Source organism: Berghia stephanieae, chromosome 12 (genome assembly GCF_034508935.2).
Source record: "Berghia stephanieae isolate SIO BIC M18660-M18661 chromosome 12, UCSD_Bste_1.3, whole genome shotgun sequence".
In the NCBI taxonomy this organism is placed as follows: Eukaryota; Metazoa; Mollusca; class Gastropoda; order Nudibranchia; family Aeolidiidae; genus Berghia; species Berghia stephanieae.
The window spans coordinates 16,147,813-16,168,528 of record NC_088371.1 but is presented as its reverse complement, the minus strand read 5'-3'; the positions used below and the strand labels follow the sequence as shown (position 1 = coordinate 16,168,528).

Below are 20,716 nucleotides of genomic sequence, written 5' to 3'. Positions count from 1 at the left end.
CGAGGCGACTTGTGAAAGATCACTCAGTACGCTGAGGAATGCAATTCAGTCCATTTTGGGTATGTAGTAAAAATCATACCACTGTGTGACACTGACCCTCAACAATTATTACAATTTTTTAAGACCCATTTTACAGCTGAATATGGTGTGAGTATGTTAGTAAAGAACATTTTGTAAGGAGTCAACTTAGCACCGCCATAACACTAAACCATAAATAGAGTTCAAAACAAACATCCAAACAGCCCCGTGATTGATAATTGTCTCTTTGCTTGGAAGTCGAAGTGCTATCAAGACCCCCTACCTGATTTTTAAATTAACTTAAATGAAAATGTTCCCTATTGAAGCTCGGAGAAAAATTAATAACAATAGAAAATTGAATGACAGCTTCAATTTGATAAACGAAAACAGATAATGTAGCCGTTTCCCCTCTATTAACAAAACAAGGTGAATGAAACACTACAGAGGTCCAAAGTCACAAGCTTCTCTTCAAACCTTAACAACACCATTCACACATCTCTCATGCGTATGTAGTGTTTCATTCACTGTGTTTTGCTGATAAAGAAAGCGGGAAACCTGGAACGTCATTACCTGTTTTCGTTTATTAAATTGAAGCTCACATTTAATTTTCACATTGTTATTGAATTGACTTAAAACATATTTCATTTCAATTGGCTGCCAAACCAAAGGTAAGAAAATGCATCTCAGACTACAGAACATCTCTTGAAACGTCTTCATATGGTCCACTGTTATTATAGCAATGACTGAGGCCAAATGGGATAATTGTGGCCACAACTCAATAATCAAAAACAAACAAACAAAAATGCCCAATCATGTTACTTCAATGCAGTTTCAGTTAGCAACAAGCTTCTCTTCAAATTAATTGTAAAAATGCAAAAAGAAAAACCCAACACAAACAACCCCCCCCCCCCAAAAAAAAAAACAAACAAACAAAAAACACTTGTGCTTTTATGTACTTTTATCCACTAAACTTGCTAAAACCGCTTCACACTTATTTAATTTAGTTATCATCTGGAACAGATCAAAATAAAGACTTTAAAATGCTGCAGTGCTTGATTTGTAACAATTATTACATTTAACTAAAATAATTTTAACAAAACAAAACAAAAACAAAAACAAAAAAAATTCAACACTGCACAAGTAACAATGAAATTTTTAGGATCAAAAGCCTTCCTCAGCTTTTGACAAAAATAATCTTTAACGAGGTAACACGATACACAGTATCATTACATTAATTATTCTTCAGCAAAATAAGGTTCTGATACCAAAAACCTTTTGTTGCTGTTATATTAATCAGGGATGCCCTTTGCTCAAATACAGAGAATTATATATGAAAATATTTCGTACAAAGCTAGTCTTCATCAAACGATATCCACTCTTAACTCATTCAACTCTAACACCGACTATATCCGGAGTTTACCCAGGTTACTTTTACCCCATGCCTATTTATTACATTTTACTGAGACAAATTATAGGCGTAGTATCATATCTAATATGTTAAGTTTTTGCATGTTAATGATAGTTGAATGAAACTATGTATGTATTGCTCATTTTTAATACATTTTTTTTCCAATTTTGAAAAGTAGCAAAAATTTCTAGGATCGAGTGAGTTAAAATCGTAGAAAAACATACCCATCCATCTCTCTTCTTAATCGTTGCCTTTAAATAACCAATAATTTTATCTTAAAAAAAAAAAATCAAATCACCAATACTGACTTAAATCAGCCGAAAGATTTTAAAAAAAAGCTAGACTTCTGGCTTTAGCTAGAAATGCGGCATCCTTAATTTTAGTCGGAAAAAGGGCATCCCTAATTTTAGCCGGAAAAAGGGCATCCCTGATTAAATTAAGCTCTATAATTCTAACAATCCACTGCCTCTAGCAGCTTAGCATTTATTTTGCTCTAATCATGTATTATATGACTAAGAAAAGAAAGCGGAGAGGAGGATACTCAAGATAGATATAAAGAGCTCATCATGCCTCTCTCTACAGATCAGGAAACCTAGGGAAAAAAAATATAGCAGATCTCAGCCTAACCTACCAATGTGCTCAAAATCTTACATTGATGCAGAATCAGGACCAGCGCAAATGGGGAGGAGGCGCTCAGCTGGTTTAAAATTCACTCTCATTCTATTAATTATAATACAAGCACAAAAATAGCATCTGCCACACATAAGAAATATACAGTTTTAAAAATTCATAAGATTGCCCCTTTTCACAGCAAAGAATACCAGCCAAGGTGTGGGCGAAAAGATACCACCCCAAACATATGTCATTCCAGATAAAGGAGAAATAGATAAATACAAAAGCTCTTGATCTCAAGAAGAGACCCAATCAGCAGCCCTTTCAAACATAGACTATCATCTAGCATAGATTTGTGCAACTGCAACACTCTTCATAATTATCTAATTTATCGTAAAGTGTAAAACAAAAACAAAAGGAACAATTTATGACAAAATATTAGCGGAAACGTCGATCCACTGATTTCACGAAGCAAACCAAACAACAGCAGACCTGCCAAATTGAAAATCTAAAAATTCGTAAATTTCTGGGATAATAAAGATTGTAGTCGCTCCAGTAAGCTTAAAAAAAAAAAAATTAACAAGTTTTCCTCACAAGGATAAAATATCACTTCAAAATCCATAAAATTATTTAGACTGGCACCAGCTTTCATTTTCAATATGTTTTAATGACTTAAGAGATGCTCATGAAGTTCGGAAATTGGAGCCAAAATTTCGCAATTTTACTAATTTTTTCGGAATAATAGGCAGGTCTGCAAAAGGCTACATTCAAACTCCACAATCATCATCACACGTCAATTCATTATTGCCAAATTGTCAAAATTTACATAAAATACATCATAGGATTCTATTGCATTACTACAGATATACACTATTATATAAAACAATTCATTATCAACTTTAGGAGAATAACAAAACAAAAAAAAAATAACAGTTTATAAATAAGTCAATCCATCTCTGGCATTTACGTGTATGTACACAGACACACATGTGCACAAACATTTCGTCATCCACTTTAGAAAAAAAGCAATATTTACCAAAGCGAAACAATGCGAAAGACAAAATACTGCAATTGCTTCTTTTGTTTTTTTTTCTTATTTTTATAAGGTTTGTATGGAATTACATACACACAATTAATCTATGATGGAAAGGGGGGTGGGGGGAGGGATGGGTGGGGTTGATGAGCAAAACATAATACTAACACATTGATGGGAAACCTGACGACTCTCTCTCCCTCTGTGTCAACCTTACACACCAAAAAGCATCAATAAATAAAATCCCCAACACGTACGGCTGCACAATGACAATATAAGACTTGTATTTTCATATTGACCAGAAAACTTCTTAAATGGGTGGTATTAAGGATAGATATTCTATTCCACAATTCTTCAAAACTCATCCTCTCCTACATTTTATTGACCCGACATCTTCTGACAATAATTGTCGGGTTGTGTACACTCAAGTGAACTATTTCTCAAGACCACATTCTTAATATCGTGATGTGTTTGGTCTAATTCAAACACTTCAGTAGAAATAAAATAAAGAATATGAGAAACTGTGATTGATGCAGCACCAAAGAATGCAGACTAAAGACAGAGGTAAAAATAACCATTCCCGCCTCCCCCCACCCAACATTCCTTGAGGGAGGGAGGTTGAGAATGAATTTTTTTATGTGTTGTTCTTTCTGGCTTGTCTGCCACTGAATCCTACACATCTTCTCAGGTTTCTACCTTGCACCCGGAATTTTTTGCCTTACCCAATTAATAAAATACAAATGCATTTCTGCATTTCATTTTAAAGGTAGACTTCCATAAATGGGAGAAATTCCCCCACACTCGAAATCCATCAATCAAGTACAATACATGCCAACAAAAATCAATGTATTGCCCAATCTTGGGCTAATAACAATTATCAAGGGCGGCTTGAACCTACTCATGTCACCGTTCAAAAAGCCTTATACCCACTCTACCATCTCATACGCTCACACGCACATGATTTTCAACAACATTTTCTAACCTGAAAGTTGTATGATGCATGATAAGCATTTATTGTACATAACAAATATTAGCTTAACTAATATCAAGACAGCATTGTGCTTTGCATCCTGCGACTAAGATGTACAATCGAGTCATGACTATTTATTAATGTTTAAGATATGAGAAACCGTTTAACGTATTAGAATTATGTAATTTAACATCCAATCTGAAACAAGCTATTGATGTCACCACTTTACAAATCAATCGATGCTCTTTAATTATCTTTTTTATAAACGTAAAAAAAACAAAAAACAAATCCAGATATGAAAACAATGTATGAATGAAAGGCCTAAAAGTGATTTTAAATTTAAAAGTGACATGTTATGTGAGATTATACAATTTCTAAGTGATATTAGGAAATAGTATATTGAACTAAGCACAAAGTTTTTTTTAATGGTGTGCTCGAAAGAGGTCAATAAGTTCATGATTCCCATAAGAAATCCTATTATAACACCTAATTCTTCTTTTTGCACGACATCATCATTAGGTTGTGTGTGAATTGCATCAACAACCGGTCTGGTCTGATATCCTTTTTATCTGACCTGTATTTTAACTCACTCAATCATACAGATTTTGCTGCGTTTCAAAATTGGAATAAAATGTATTAAAAATGAGCATGGACATAAATAGCTTTTTTCAACTATCATCAACATGTAAAAACTAAAAAGATTAGCTTTGATACTACAACTATAATTTGTCTCAGAAAAATGTAATAAATAGGCATGGGGTAAAAGTAACTTGGGTAAACTACGGATATAGTCGGTGTTAAGGTTGAGTGAGTTAATAAGGACAAAAAGAGGAAAGGGGTGTTATAATCTATATTCTGTCCCTTTAAACAACAATGTACATCGACTTCAATACGACACATGTATAAATTTACTCAAATTTCATTTTTTTTTTTTTTTGCATTACAATTGAAAATCAATTTGTAGGATCTAAATAATCATAAAATAATAAAGTTTTGACGGTGTAGGTCATAATTATGTGGTGGATAAAAGCCACATTTACACGCACACTGCATATCAAAGTTGGTAACACATTGTTGAAAAAAAATATCAAGCCGCCATATTATCAGAAAGTTTGAAACAAAATTGCTGACACTTGAATAATTTTATTTTTATAAAATATCATTATTGCCTACTGAAACTTTTAATAAAGCCCAAAAAAAGAGATTGACGTTATCATTCTCTTTCTAAATTTAAAAAGACTCGTAAAAAAGCGTGCGATAAAATAAACACTTTTACAGAATTAAAATATCCATAAAAAGATTATATTGACTATCACGAGTCTTAGTGTTGCTGCATTTTCCTTAGAAAAAAAACTACATGACCATATAAAGGACAGGGATTAGAATCACAATTCATATTATTTTTTTTTCTATTAAGCACTTTAAGTGAGCATTTTGGAAATTGAAAAAATTGTGAAAAGCTAATTCACAAGCGACAAACCTTTCATAGAGCTGAAACGGGACAATGAGATAATGTGGTAGTGGTCTTGTTAAGATTCATCATAACACATTCGTCTGTAGTGTTTCATTCATCCTGTTTTTTTGATAAAGGGGAAACCCTAAACGTCCAACTCATCTGTCTTTATGAATAAAATTGAAGCTACGATTTCATTTTGACACAGTTGTAAGTTATTTATCTCGAAACAGACGAAGTGTTTACAATGTCAACCCTGTGAGCATTGTATAATATGAGAACCATTTTAAATTTCGTTGACAATTACGAGTTAAAAACCGATATGCTGCGAAAATTAATTATAAAAGCAATAATCCGCTTGCAAAGCACTCTTTTTTTCTAGACGTACTAACAGTTGAAAAGCATTTACAATATCTTGTTTTAGAGGAAAAGAAATAGTCCTTTCTGAGCCATTGGGCTTATGGAGCCGAAGTTTATCCCAGTTTCTATAGCATGAAACGGACAATAGCAATTGCTTGCTACCATTTGGATAGGACGCTAGTCTATTGCAAGTTACCTTCAGTCAGATCTAACAGACCCAGCTACCCATCACTGCTGGGTGGACAGGAAATCTCAGCTGCACCCGAGATCGATCTCGGTCCTTTGCATGTAAAGCGAGTGCTCTATCAACTGAGATATTGGGACCCCTGTTTTAAGAGGAAAGTCAGGTGAAATAAATAAGTGACCTGTAAGTGACATCTGACAAAATTGTTTAAAAATTTTTCACGGAACATACAGCACTTATGTTTGAAGTCAATATGTTTTACATAAAGTGCAAAATAATGATAAAAAAAAAAAGAGTAAAAATATTGTAGTGATACAGTCGGAAATCCGACAATTATTGGACATTTTACAAGTCTGTAATTGAGAGCGTCAAGCTTGCCAGAAATAAAGATATGGAGTGAACATTTTTTTCACTTTATGAAAAGCATTATAAGATTTCTTCAATTGTGTAATATCTGGTAACCATAACACATTCAAGATCAAGCATATCTGGTAATGATTGAATATTGCTCTCAGATGTCACAAGCTAAAATTGAAACAAAAGCAGTTCATTGTCAACCTAATTGAAATCAAATAAGATTCTTTTTAAAACTGCAAATTAGCATTTAACAGAATAACCAATGAAAATTACCACCATTACTTATTAGCCATCGTTTTAAGGTTGAATTCGATGACTTTTAACAAAGTTTAGATTATTTCACAGACAAACCATTACTTATTAGCCATCGTTTTAAGGTTGAATTCGATGGCTTTTAACAAAGTTTAGATTATTTCACAGACAAACCATTACTTATTAGCCATCGTTTTAAGGTTGAATTTGATGGCTTTTAACAAAGTTTAGATTATTTCACAGACAACTTTTCTGTTAAGTCAGTCTGCCTTGTGACTATATGAATCAGAGATTTTTCTAGATTATGAAACTGAATTCATTCTCATCAATATTGCAAATCAATTGGACAAAAAAATCTATAAATAAAATCGACTTACAGGATTCCAAAATAATACCAATGATTTTGCAATTTTCCAAACATTTTTTAATGATTTTTTAACTAACATGAATATGCCTATGAACAATAAATAATGACACCAAAATTTAAAAAAAAAAAAAAAATTCCAAAGAAAATCAATGTTGTTTAGTTATGCTATTTTACCGGTGGTGGAAATAAGACTTATTTATGTCTAGGATTAACAAAGTGACTACACAATGGGAAACATTCTAGCTATGACAAGACGCATCCAGATTTTTCGGGCTGATCTCCGTTTTCCTTGAGTCTCATTGTGTTGAGGACACTGTCAAAAATGACTTGAACTGACTGAAAAAGAGAGAAAGAGAGAGAGAGAAAAAAAAAGATCAATTTCTCTTTAACTCTCTTCTTACCACACATTTTCAGAATTTTACACCCACACTAAACAAAAATAGATTTATTTATTCAAACAGAAAAAAAAAGCATATTCTATATATTATATTCTTCAGCAATATACACTCTACAAGACAGTGTCAAGTTGTTATATCTACAACAAAATATTTTCTTTAAATGATGTGATGTAGACAAGAAATCAGAATGCGAACATTGTCGGTTGAATCGTAACGAATGCGACAATTTTTCTATGGTTGGTAAGGAGAGGGTTAAAGATACCAATACCTCCCAGAATTTAAACAACCATCAATTACACATTCTTCTACACTGAGTCTGATAACTCAAAATGTTATGGTTTCATTGCTGGAATGGAAACATTTGTATGTAAACAAACAGAAAACATTTTCTATTGTGATAATGATGACAAACACATCCATAATTCTGAGATCAAATGTCTGGACATGGTCAATCATAATAATATCATTTGTTAATCGCAAAACTTTTTTCAAAAAGCAGTTCACTAATCCTTAATAACAGTATTTTCTTCATTTTATCATCATTTTAATTGATCGATGTGTGTTTCGACTGACCAGTAAATAAACAAAAAATATTTTGTCATAGACACATCATTCCTATTTGGCATCTGTCCTGATAAAGCAACAACAACAATAATAATAATAATAATAATAACAATATTAATAATAAAAAAAGTAATAATAATAACAATAATAATAATAATAATAATAATAATAATAATAATAATAATAATAATAATAATAATAATAGTGTACATTTTATTTTGTTAAAGAGAGTAACCCTTACAGCGTGTTCCTTAGCTGATGCCTCCAAGAAAGGTACATTCCAAGACTCTGCCAGTCTGCGCCCTTCTTCCTCAGATATGACCCTGAAATGTGTGAAAATGCATACAATTTCAAATGATATTCACCAGGAATTCAAAAGTTTAAAAAATCAATGCACTTTAGAGTATGCTAAGAAACCATGAAATTTAAAAAAAAAAAAAAATTAAAATTAAAATGAATAAAAAGAAACTAATTAAGCAGGAGAAATTATCAGTTTAGTTTAGCTTTTAGAAGTTACTTGCAACACACATGGGTCAATTAAGCGCCAGGAAAAGTGAGAAGACAGTCTTGGGTAAAAGAGGGAGAAGAAGAAGAAGATGGAGTAAAAAATAAATGTTCCCCTGTATCTAGTCTGATACAATGGTCTCGCCTAGATCTTTGTTAAAAATTAAAATATATACCTATTTATTATTACTAACAATATTTAATCCTTGTATATCATACTTAACACATGTAATACACAAATCCGATTCAAACATAATATAAATCATATATTGACATAAGACACCCTCATAACAAAAAATGTGTAAACAACAGTGGTCAGACTCCAAAAACATGCCGGGATCCCAAACCCAGGATTTTCTACCACCCTTTGTGTATTTAAGTACTCAAAGTCCGCCCAGATAGCAAGTGACCAATAGTTTTGTCCCACAAGGGAGATGGTCACAGTAATCTTGTTTCAATTGCGGAAAAGAAGAAACAAGAATAGATATTCAAACAAAAATAAATCTAGGTAAAACTATTTCATCTCCATACAGACAATTACAGAGTGTTTATAATGTTGCCTCAGCAATTATATAAAACAGCAAAGTATGTATAATATCGCCAGAGATGTGGGAGAAATTATTAAAGTTGTTAGCAAGATTTTTACATCTGTCATTATTCCAAAGTTTACTTTATCATTACTTTGATAGAAAATGCACGAACAAGAAAAAAAAAAAAAAGAGAAAAAGAAAAAGTTTGAATTATAAACAAATATGACCCCAAAAAAAAAAAAAAAAATTACCTTTCAATTCGAAGATCCCTCTTGTTTCCCACTAATACAATTGGAACCCTGTCGAAACAAAATGAGGAAGATGAAATGTTGAGTCCCTCCCGATTATCAGGAAAAAACAAGGTGCAACATGATATTATTAATACCAATTTTCACCACTTTAATTATTACTATTGACCTTAGCAATAAATAAAGGAAGAAAAAAAAAAAAGAAAAGAAAAGAAAGTAAAGATGTTTATAGATTTCAGACCATTCGTGTATTGACCTAGATATCTTTAATGTAGGTCATAAAAAATGGTGAATAGATTTCATATAAAACCTGTATGGTTATTTTCAAAATGTGGTTATATTTTGAAAATTGTATGATGGTATGATGACTGTAAAGTGCTGCCAAAGATTGGTCATTGCTAGTGACCCTTGTAATCCAATGCATTTTATGATGATCAATCTAAGGCTCTTTAATTCACTATTTGAAAAATCAAAAATGTTTAATGAAAGCGACCACTTTGAGTGATTTGTGGGAAAAAAGTGTAATCAAAAATCAAACCACGAAAAAAACCCACAACTAACAGGAATACTTTAAAACTATGAAAAAAGACTGAGTGCATGCGCATTGACAAAAGGGAGATTATTCAAGTGTGTTCCAAAATTATTCACAGAAAAGTACGGTCCTTATTTTTTACCTCATTGGAATCCAAAACCCTAGCAGTGAACTGGATTACAACTCTTAACTAAATCATGAAGACACTGAACTTCTGATAAACGACAATCGAGATATAAATGTTACCTGCCAAACATTTTTTTTTTTTAATTGAAAAAAAAAAATATATAAATGTAGTGGTATGTCAGTCATTTAATCAATTCAGAAAATTGCAAAACCAAAAAACAGAAAGAGATTTTCCATCATAGCTTAATCAGGGTTGTCTCTGCATAATCATTATGGTTGGTAGGCAGCTGAAGACTCCGCCTCAGAAATTTAAGCGATCCTGCAGCGCAAGAAAACAATTTTTTTTTGGGTACACTTGTGATAAACTGACAATCTCTAGACCAGAATACAATTAAATGGATACAATATAATTATTACACATTTATTTCATAATAATACAATACAGAAGCATACCTCCCCACTTGAAAAATAAAAAATGTGTAATAAAAATGATCACTGAGTAATTTGTGAGGAAAATAGTGTAATCAAACAAAAATCAGCAATAATATGAATAAGTCTTTAGTAAACAATCCTTTTTTTTTGGGCCAATTTAGACTAAGAAACCTCTGATAGTAAACTGGATCACAATTCTTAACAAAATCTCTTAGACTCTGAGCTCCCGATTAATAAAAGTTGATATAAATGTGTCGTCTTTTTATTTAAATTATTAATTTTTTCAATTAAAAAAAAAAAGAAGAAAGGAGTGCCAATATAGTAGTGGTTTGTCGGTCACTTGATCAGATCAGAAAATTAATAAACCACCAATCAGAATTTGTGTAACTGTTACGTCTAAAGCGTAAAATTAAGGAGATACGATACAGCTGGTATGGATCATACATCATTCTAAAATGAAAACAAAAGTCCAGATGATGTATTTTGTTAATCAAAATAAAAAATAGACGAGGGACTGTTTTCATTTTTTGCCTTTAAGATGGATCATGTGTCACATCATAGTGGTTGTTCTCGTGGCTACAACTAGAGCATTTATGCCGTGGAATATCCAGTATCAAAGCGCTTTACAAGGGATCCCAGTCAACAGAAACCCTTAACATGTAGGACGAGACATGATGCCTGTTAGGTGATATTACAATTATATTCCCTCGACAGAGACAATGCTGTTAACGACCAGGTACTCATATTACACCTGAGTGTGGTGAAAGAATGTAAGTAAAGAGTCTTTCCAAGGACTCAACTATGCACTGCTCAGAGTGGGACTTGAACTCTGGGTCTTCTGATCCGAAAGCAAGTGCCTTACCTCTATAGCATATAGCTGTTTAACATTAATAAAGATCCTAAAATTTATGAAAATCCATAATTTTACATTAAAAAATCAGCAACTTTGCTATTAATAGGGATAAAATAAAAACACTTACGCTACTCTTCCTTTCATATCCACAATCTTGTCATAAACGTGTTTCACCACCTCAAAGCTGCAAAACAAGACAATAGATCAAAGATAAAGCTATACTCGGATAAAAATACACACCAAATCTATCAGGAAGACATGTTAGAGTTGACACATTTTAAACTTAAAAATCAAAGTCATAAAATTAAAATAATAATGATAAACATAACGGACAACTTTTCAAAGAGCAAAAATGGGACAGCCTAATATGGATAATATATTTTTTAAAATAACACATAATGTCATATAAGTATGATGCGAAATTTAATTTAATTTTATTTCTTTTTCTCCTTTTCTCTCAAAATAAATTGACCTTTCTCATCTTGCTCTCATTCTTCATCCTATCTCTAATCACAATCCATCATATTTAGATTAGTCTTCTAATTTGTGACCCAAGTTTCAATCTGGTATGATGGCAGGATAAACCATCCCTAAAATTGTATAAAGTGGTTAGAATTGTTTTAATTTGAGCTATATTTCCCTTTCTTCCTGAATCTTAAGAAACTACAAATTTATTCTCTATATTAAAATTATCAATTTAACTCAAATTTTATGATTCAGAATTTAAAAATTCAATTCTCAACTATCGATTACTTGGAGAAATGTGTCAAATCTCTTTATCTAAAAATGAATGAAAAGCATGTTTTTAAAAAAAAAATCAACATTCGGGTATCAAACTTATTGGAGTCAAAAATGTGAGAACCACAAATTTAGCAATTATAATGGAGGGATGATAACTATATTTGTCATCATAATTTATGCACAAAATCACTCCTCTTTGCTATAATTTGTAAATGATCAGTGGATAAGGTAGTTAAATTATCTGTTAATCCACTATTTGACAGTCAGAACTTTCTAACTTGTGCCGCTCATTTGGTAATAAAAAAAATTTAAAAATAAAAAAGCATCTTGGTTTTCTCCTAACTGGATATGCCCTCTCTGGGTTGAGTCACTTTCACTTATATAATGAAATATGTAACCAAACTGCTAATCATTTACAAAGATTTGAAATCTTACAACAAGCTTTAACTCACTCAACCCTAACACCGACTATATCTGTAGTTTACCTGGGTTACTTTTACCCCATGTCTATTTATCTCATTTTTAAAAAAGACAAAATATAGGCGCAGTATCAAAGCTAATGTTTTTAGGTTTTGCACGTTAAAGATAGTTGAATAAAACTATCTATGCACATGCTAATTTTTAATGCATTTCTTCCAATTTTGAAAAGTAGCAAAAATCTCTAGGATTGAGTGAGTTAAGTCCAAACTGATGTCGAGTAATAGTGCCAACCTTTTTTGTGAGTTGACAGAGTATACCAGTACATAACCATTGATGTTGATGAAGTAGGACTGCGGTATGATGGAATACTCGTCTTGGCCAGCTGTGTCAACTACATTCAAACTGTACTCTTGACCCCCGACCTTTGTCTGTTTGGTGAATGCTGGGTAATGAACCAAGCAAGTGGTTGTAGGATCAAAATCAAAAGAGATGATACAATACTAATCTGAATGAAATGTCACAGCTGCCTAATAATAATTATCATGCATACAGCTACAATTTTTTTTCAAAGTACCAAACTCTGTATAAGCACTTAATAAAAGTTGATAAAAATAGGAAATTTGGGATCAGAGCAAATGTACATGACTTTTAAGCATTAATCATACTTAGGGCAAATTGACAATTTTTAAGGTTACTTTTGTTTACTTACTTATCCAAACCAGGGATGCGCTGAGCTCTAACAATTCAACTTTGTGCTAGGATTGTGATATATTTTAAAAGTTAGATACAGATATGATAATCCCAAATTTTGCAACCTCCTATTATTATAAGATGTTTTTAACAATTGAAGTTGGTTAGTCTAATGTATGCATTCAAGTGTCCAAACGTCAAACAATAATGAACGTAACAGTCAAACCATGATCATGAAAAGATAGGGGTCCTGAAAGCTAAGTTGGCAAAGCAGTCGCCAAACAAACCAAGGAACTGGCATTGACTCCAGGTACAGTTGAGATTTTTTTTCCGATATTCCTCGCTCTGTCAATCCAGCTATGATTAAGTGGCTGGATCTGTTAGACCTGACAGGCAATACTTTGGATAGTAAGTGATTGTTACAGAAACCAAAACAAACTCGGACTCAATGGCCATTATGGCCTTGACTCCTATAGCCCCTTAGGAATGGGAAAATCTAATTATCCGATGTGCTCATACCTAAATCTTATTGGGAAACACTAATGCATTCAGTCTGCTACAAAAGTATAATTCTTAAAATAAAACCATTAAAATAAAAAGATTAAAATAAAACTGTCAAGCTTATAAAGTAAAAGAAAAAAATTTCATTAGATCAACAAAGGTAAAATTATTACAAAGGGGCAATAAAAGAATTCCTGCACTTGTGCGGTTGAAATCTTAAGACTCATTTGCTATGAGTATGCGGCACTCCCAAGGTCATGAAGCAGTTGGAAACTCTTTCTAAATTCTTGTAAGAATACAAAAATCTTATTTGGTGGAGGCAGATTTGAGTTGGGGATGGGCTTTAAAAGTTTCAAAACCATTTATTGATACTTTTTCTTTGATCATTCTGGTAGTATTGCACAGAACTTAAAATACCATACACATTAAATTTAAAAAAAAAAAAAAAAACACATTGCAATGGTCTATAATTCTGACTGGTGCAAAATAAACTTCAAATTTGAGAGCACATTTGATGAATGAACACAAAATTCAACTTACTATTTTCAATAGTAGGATCATACGAGTCGACAAATTGGTTCTCTATGTACTGTATAATGAGTGACGATTTACCTGAGAAAAGAAGAAAAGTAAAAGTTAAACAAAAGTTTTTAAAAATTACAATGGCTGGCTACAATTAAAACCATTTAAACATTAAAATTAAACAAACAGGATTTCTTTCCGAACATAACTTCTCCTGATCATAACTGCAAATAAAAATGATCAAATAAACAATCTTGAGAAGGGAGCGGTGAGCTGACAGTGATGAAAATCAAACTCACTGTGAGGATCTACGAAATAAAAATGGTAGCGTCAATTTCCAAGGACTCTGTTTTGGCCCATAGAGCCAGATTTTATCCCGGTTTCTATAGTGTAAAACGGACATTGGCAATTGCTTGCTATCCTTTGGATAGGATGCTAGCCTATCGTAAAGTACTTTCCGCCAAATCTAACAGACTCAGCTACCCCTTCAATGCTGGATGTCCGGGTGTTTGTGTGTGTGTCAGAAAAAACACTCGGGATCAATCTCAATCCCTTAGCGTGTGAAGCAAGTGCTCTACGAAAGTAGAAATTGGAATGACGGGTGTTGAATTTCAAGCGAATCAAGCCAAACAGAATGACAGAAATGCTATGACTATGACGTTGAATGACACGATCATGTGATGATGATATCAATGTACTAAATGCTGATTGGTGGATTAAAAAACAATAGATGAAAATGACATCAAGGTGGTAACGTGACACCTAGACTAGTCCAATAATAGGTAAGATGGGTTTTGGCATTCCAAGTGGCAATTCGGACTCGGGTCTGAATAGTCTCCTGTGGCTATTCAGACTCAAACTCAAACTCCAATGTGCGTGCGTGGAACTGATAAAGAAATAGAACAAGAGTACAGAAGAGATTTTGTTTTGCCCATATCACACTGACTCAGCTCATACCCCTACTTTGGATTGTAGAAGGATTGTTGCCTGTCTCACACTATCAGAAAATGTAATTTTTAAAGTCTTTATTTTTGTCCTGATTTTATTTGGACATTGTTCGTTGTTAAAAAAGCTTTTCATTTTTACCACAGATACTTTGACCGATCTCTTGTTTCTTTTGAAGAGTTTAGCTCTTTTCTTTTTCATTTCTATCTGGACTTCCAATTGATCAATGATTTTGTCTTTCTCATTAAATAAAGCGGATTTAGACTACCTGCTTATAGTTACTAAAATCCAAATAATCTGCACATGCGCATTGGAATTTGAGTCAGAATAGCCAGGGGAGACTATTCAGACTCAAGTCCGAATAACCGCAGCCTTTTTCATTCGAAGTGGCAAATTCCCCCATCTCCCACTGCCCTAAGCGTGCAAATCGAGGCTCGACTAGAATTAGAGTAGAATCACGCACGCACCCAAAAAGTTCCAAACCAAAAACTCACTCCTTGGCAATTGAGACTTCCAATATATATAGAATGTGACCCTATCATAGGCCTTATGACTATGTCAAGTTAAAAACAAGTTAAAAATATTATTAATAAAAAAAAGGTGTACAATTGATCCCTGCCTATGACTATCTATAGACCATGAATCTATGACTCTATGATGAACTATGAAAATTCGGTTTAAAACGACAGCATAAAATCTGGTTTACAATGATAAAACAATAAAGGCAGTGTCTACGTACACGGTAACCGGGACCTAGCCTCAGGATCTACGTACACGATAGCTCCGGTAACTGGTTTGCCGCTACAATACAAGCAATGGATGGACCTCGCTCTGTATGTGTGTGTGTGTGTGTTTGTGCGTGCGTGTGTGTATGTTAGTATTTTAAAACCAAACAATACAATTTAACCCTTTAAAGGCGAGATTCAAGGTTACCGTGTACGTAGATCCTGAGGCTAGGTGCCCGGTTAGTAGCGGAAATAATGATATCTGCAATATTCAGTCATGACTTTCTTATGGGCGAGTTGGGTCACAATTTGACTGCCACTGCTGCTGCTCACTAAACTGCCTAAAGTTACCGTGTACGTACGTAGACACTCCGAACAATAAAACACATTCCAACTCCTTAACTCTACGACTACGAAGTCGAAGCTAAATTACCTGCGCAAATGTTTCAGTTCATCAGCATCCCACCTTCTTACGCTCACACTCCAAACTTAAACGTAAAGAATTGAAATTATACTAGGACAGTAAGTATTTCAAATCATTTAATAAACATAACTTTTTATCATTGTCATTAAAAAAAAAAGTCAACAACACACACACACACAAGTAAAAGACCACAAAAAGTAACTTTCTTACCAACGGATCTGAATCCCATAAACGCTATTTTACGCTCTTTGGTAGGCATCTTGATTTCATTGATATATGCCTTGATGTTATTTTGTATGAATATTTATTGAAACGAATTGTCTTTGGCAAATTCTGTGTTGTCAGTGTCCACAGGAAGTTATTGTTTATGAACTAAACAAACAACATGGCGGATGATAGGTCCTCGATACAGAATAATCGACTACAAACAAAGATAGTGGATCGTTGAAATAAAATCCAGATCACAGATATTCAGGATACAATTCAGGCATTTCATCAAATATTTTTGGAGCAAAAATGCTCTATGATTAAGATATGATTGGCAGTTAATCGTTACTCATCTTTAATTCCACGCGAAATACGAAGTATTGCTCTGTAAGCAATTATTTAAAGTTAGATTCTACATTAGAAGAGTTCCTCGTTGATGGTCTTTTTTGTAACTTCAATATTTAAGATCGATCTACCACCAGCGTTGACCATCGGAACATGTGGGTAGCCAATCGAACAAATTCCATTGTGATTGGGGAACGAACCTTATGTATTCGCCTGAGGAAGTAAGGCCTACAGAGCCTAAATCCAATCCCTTGCGGCTCTCTGCTATTCCTCTTCTTTTTTTTTTTTTTTACTGAACGTTTATATTGTGCATTTAATTTCCACGTATTAATCACGCTCAATGCGCTTCACACTGTTTATTTATCCCCTTAGCGGACAATAAGAAACGATTGTTTCCACTTCATGCAGTACCAGCCAGTTGCCTCATAAGCAGCCAATCTGTGCTAGCAATCTTTAATTATATGCCATTTCTTGTAGCCTGGTACTCATTCTCCTGAGTCGAGTGGGGTAATGTGTGCTAAGTGCCTTATCCAAGTCATCAGTCGAAAGGACTTTTTTTTTACATGTGGTTGGTAGGAAATTCCAAAGTCGGATGGTGGAGGGGAAGAAAGAGTAAAGATTATGGTTTGTTGCATATTCTTTGAGATCAATAATAACCAACCCCCCCCCCCCCAAACAAAAAAAGAGAAAAAAAAAAAAAAAAAAAAAAAAAAACAACAACAAACAAAAAAAAAAAAAAAACAACAACCGCCCCCCCCCCCCCTTCTTCCAAAAAAAAAAAACCCCAACAAAACAAACAAAACGACAACAAACAAAAACAAACATCCATTCCTATTTATTGACATACCAATAGTAATAATAATAATAATAATAATAATAATAATAATAATAATAATAATAATAATAATAATAATAATAATAATAATATAATAATAATAATAATATTTTCTTTTCTTCTTTCTTCTTCTTCTTTTCTTTTCTTCTTCTTCTTCTTCTTTTCTTCTCTTTCGTCGTCGTCGTTCGTCGTCGTCGTCTCGTCGTCTCTTCTTCTTCTTTTCTTCTTCTTCTTCTTCTTCTTCTTCTTCTTCTTCTTCTTCTTCTTCTTCTTCTTCTTCTTCTTCAATCTGGTGTTATGTCGGAATTGATGCTATGCGTTTAGGTAAAATACTTACAATATCCGCCAGTCTTACTAACACGCAAAACTATGTGTAACCTTGAACGTTTATAGTTTGATTGGTATAATTTAAATTTAGAGAGACTTATAATTGAAATGTCTGTCTAAAAGTAATTTTTAAAAAGAGCTGAGTATCGTCAATTTTACTCCTTCTATAGTTAGTATGCGCTTGGTTAAAAAGCTCACAACCTTGCCATCCGGAAGTATAACTGACCAACACACAAAACTGTGTGTAACCATGCTCGTTTATAGTCAGGTTAATACAGTTTAGTGAGAATTACTCATAAACGCAGATGGCAAAAAAACAATAACAACAAAGACCTGAGTGACGTAAACTTCGAACTATCTGTAAACGAGATTAAGAAAATTGAATTTAAAGTAAAACAAATGGTCAAAATGTGAAAATGTCCCTTCGGATGACAAGCATCCAAGGAGGTAACTCATATAATCCTGCCTTTACACTATCAATTCTCTGCTTACTTCCCTTAAAAGTTTGATTACATTTTGACGTCATTTTTTTGGTCAATGTGAGGCTATCACTTTACGATGGCTTCGATTCGAGGTCCACTCTGAGCGACCTATGGTTGAGGCATCAGAAAAGGCTCTTTACTCACATTCTCTTACACTACACAGGTGTAAAATGAATGCCTCGCATTGTCTCTGTCCGAAAGAAATTGTAATTTCGCCAAACAGGCGTCACGTCTCATCCTACATGTTAAGTGTTGCTGGACCACCTTGTAAAGCGCTTTGAGCACGTTTAGTGGATATTGCTCGAAATGAAAGTTCAAATTTTAAAAATATTTTTGGTGTGTGTGTTGGTTATTTATTCATTTGAATTAAACAACGCCACTACCACATTATCTCATTCATCTGCAGTGTTTCATTCATCCTGTTTGTTGATAAAGGAGAAACCCGAGACGTCCATTTTATCTGTTTTCGTAATTAAATTGAAGCTTATATTCAATTTCATATTGTTATTGAATACAACTCAGGATTTTGTGGCCAAAGACTTGTCTTTTGACGTCATTTGGGGGTTAGTATCAGCGTGTCTACGGTATCAGCGTAGCCATCGTTATGTTCTCGCCTGATACTGAAATCCAAAAGGACTGGCAGTTTGACGTCATTATTTGGTTTTTGCACCGTCTAGTGAGTCGTCGTTAGTAGAGCTCATGGAAACAAGTTATTTCATTGGATGAACTATTGAATACAACTCACGATTTGTTTTCTTTTGTGGCAAAAGACTGGCATTTTGACGTCATTTTTTGGTCAGTATCAGACCATAACTTTACGATGGCTAAGGTGTCAGGCCATGAGTTAACGAAGGACACGGTCAGTGTTCAGCCATCGTTAACTTATAGCCTGGCACTTGAACCCTCTAGGACTTCTAGTTTGACGTCATTTTTTAGTTTTGTGAAGCGTCTAGTGAGTTGTCGTTATCAAGGAAACACGTGATTCCGTTGGTTGAACTAGTGAATACAACTCACGATTTGTTTTCCTATGCGGTCAAAGACTTGTTTTTTTTGACGCAATTTTGGTCAGTGCGTAGCCATCGTTATGTTCTCGCCTGATACTGAAATCCAAAAGGACTGGCAGTTTGACGTTATTATTTGGTTTTTGCACCGCCTTGTGAGTTGTCGTTAGTAGAGCTCATGGAAACAAGTTTTTTCATTGGTTGAACTATTGAATACAAACTCACGATTTGTTTTCTTTTGTGGCAAAAGACTGGCAGTTTGACGTCATTATTTGGTCACTATCAGCGTGGCCTTCGTAAAGTTATGGCCTTTTACTGACCAAAAAAAAAAAAGGCATCAAAATGCCAGACATTGCCATCCGGAAGTATAACGGACCAACACACAAAACTATGTGTAACCTTGAACGTTTATAGTCTGGATAATACAGTTTACTGAGAATTACACATAAACGCGGATGGCAAAAAAAACAAAACAAAAACAATGACAAAGACCTGAGTGACCACAATTTCATACTATCTATATTATAAGAATTAAATAGATAACTGTGAACGGTTATCTAATGCATTTTTCAGGGGTTTAATTAACTAGGTCAACGTCGAGCTTCATTCACAATGTTTCATTTATCCCCCCCCCCCTAGTAGGCCAATTTATGGAACCTTATTTCCATTTCATGCAGTCCCCATCGCCCGTTAAGCGTAATTTTTATTTGAACTGGTCCCTACAATATCCATCACTGCCTATAGCCAGATACTCATTAAAACCTGAGTTGATTGGCGTTATGTGGGTAAAGTGCCCTACTCATGGACAACTACTCGCTATCATAATTCATGAATAAACTTGCTCTAGGCTATGTCAATCAACTTGTATAACAGCCTTTATGTCTGGTTTTCTCGTAATGACCATCACTTTCGTCTTTTTGGCATTCATGGCTAACTCCATTTAATAGGGTTCAACAGTCGTGACGTCACTTCCCTCGTAATGACGCATAGTATCTTAGTAACTGGTTCTAAATATCGGAACAATGGCGGACGCACGCCCTTATGAAATACTTCTCGACGAACGTAAAAGTGTATCCAGAGGAGAAAAACAAAATTACTCTGATCATGTTTTGACTTTTATACATTCTGATCACATGCCATGTGGAAAAGTTCTAGCCAGCATGAAGATTAAAAAGTACCGATTTCTTTGTTCAGAACCAAAACTGCTGGTTGCTAAGCGGACGTGACATCATACCATATTTCCGAACTGTTTTTGACTCGACATGTTAATTCCATCAGTCGAGCAGAACATGGGAGATAACCAATGTATATTATTAAGGCAAATTTATTACACGGTTAATTCCCTTGCTT

General features: G+C 33.7%; 1 protein-coding gene across 1 annotated transcript; it reads right to left on the bottom strand.

The window, feature by feature from the left end:
* Positions 1-4,963: 4,963 nt before the first annotated feature.
* LOC144958322 (GTP-binding protein Rheb homolog) lies at positions 4,964-16,790 on the bottom strand. The gene is made up of 7 exons (XM_078890227.1): positions 16,380-16,790; positions 14,094-14,165; positions 12,654-12,804; positions 11,329-11,385; positions 9,262-9,309; positions 8,218-8,299; positions 4,964-7,350 (listed from the first exon to the last, which is right to left on the bottom strand). The coding sequence occupies exons 1-7, from the start codon at positions 16,426-16,428 to the stop codon at positions 7,258-7,260; spliced, it is 552 nt and encodes a 183-aa protein (XP_078746353.1). The 5' UTR covers positions 16,429-16,790; the 3' UTR covers positions 4,964-7,257.
* Between the last annotated feature and the right edge of the window lie 3,926 nt (positions 16,791-20,716).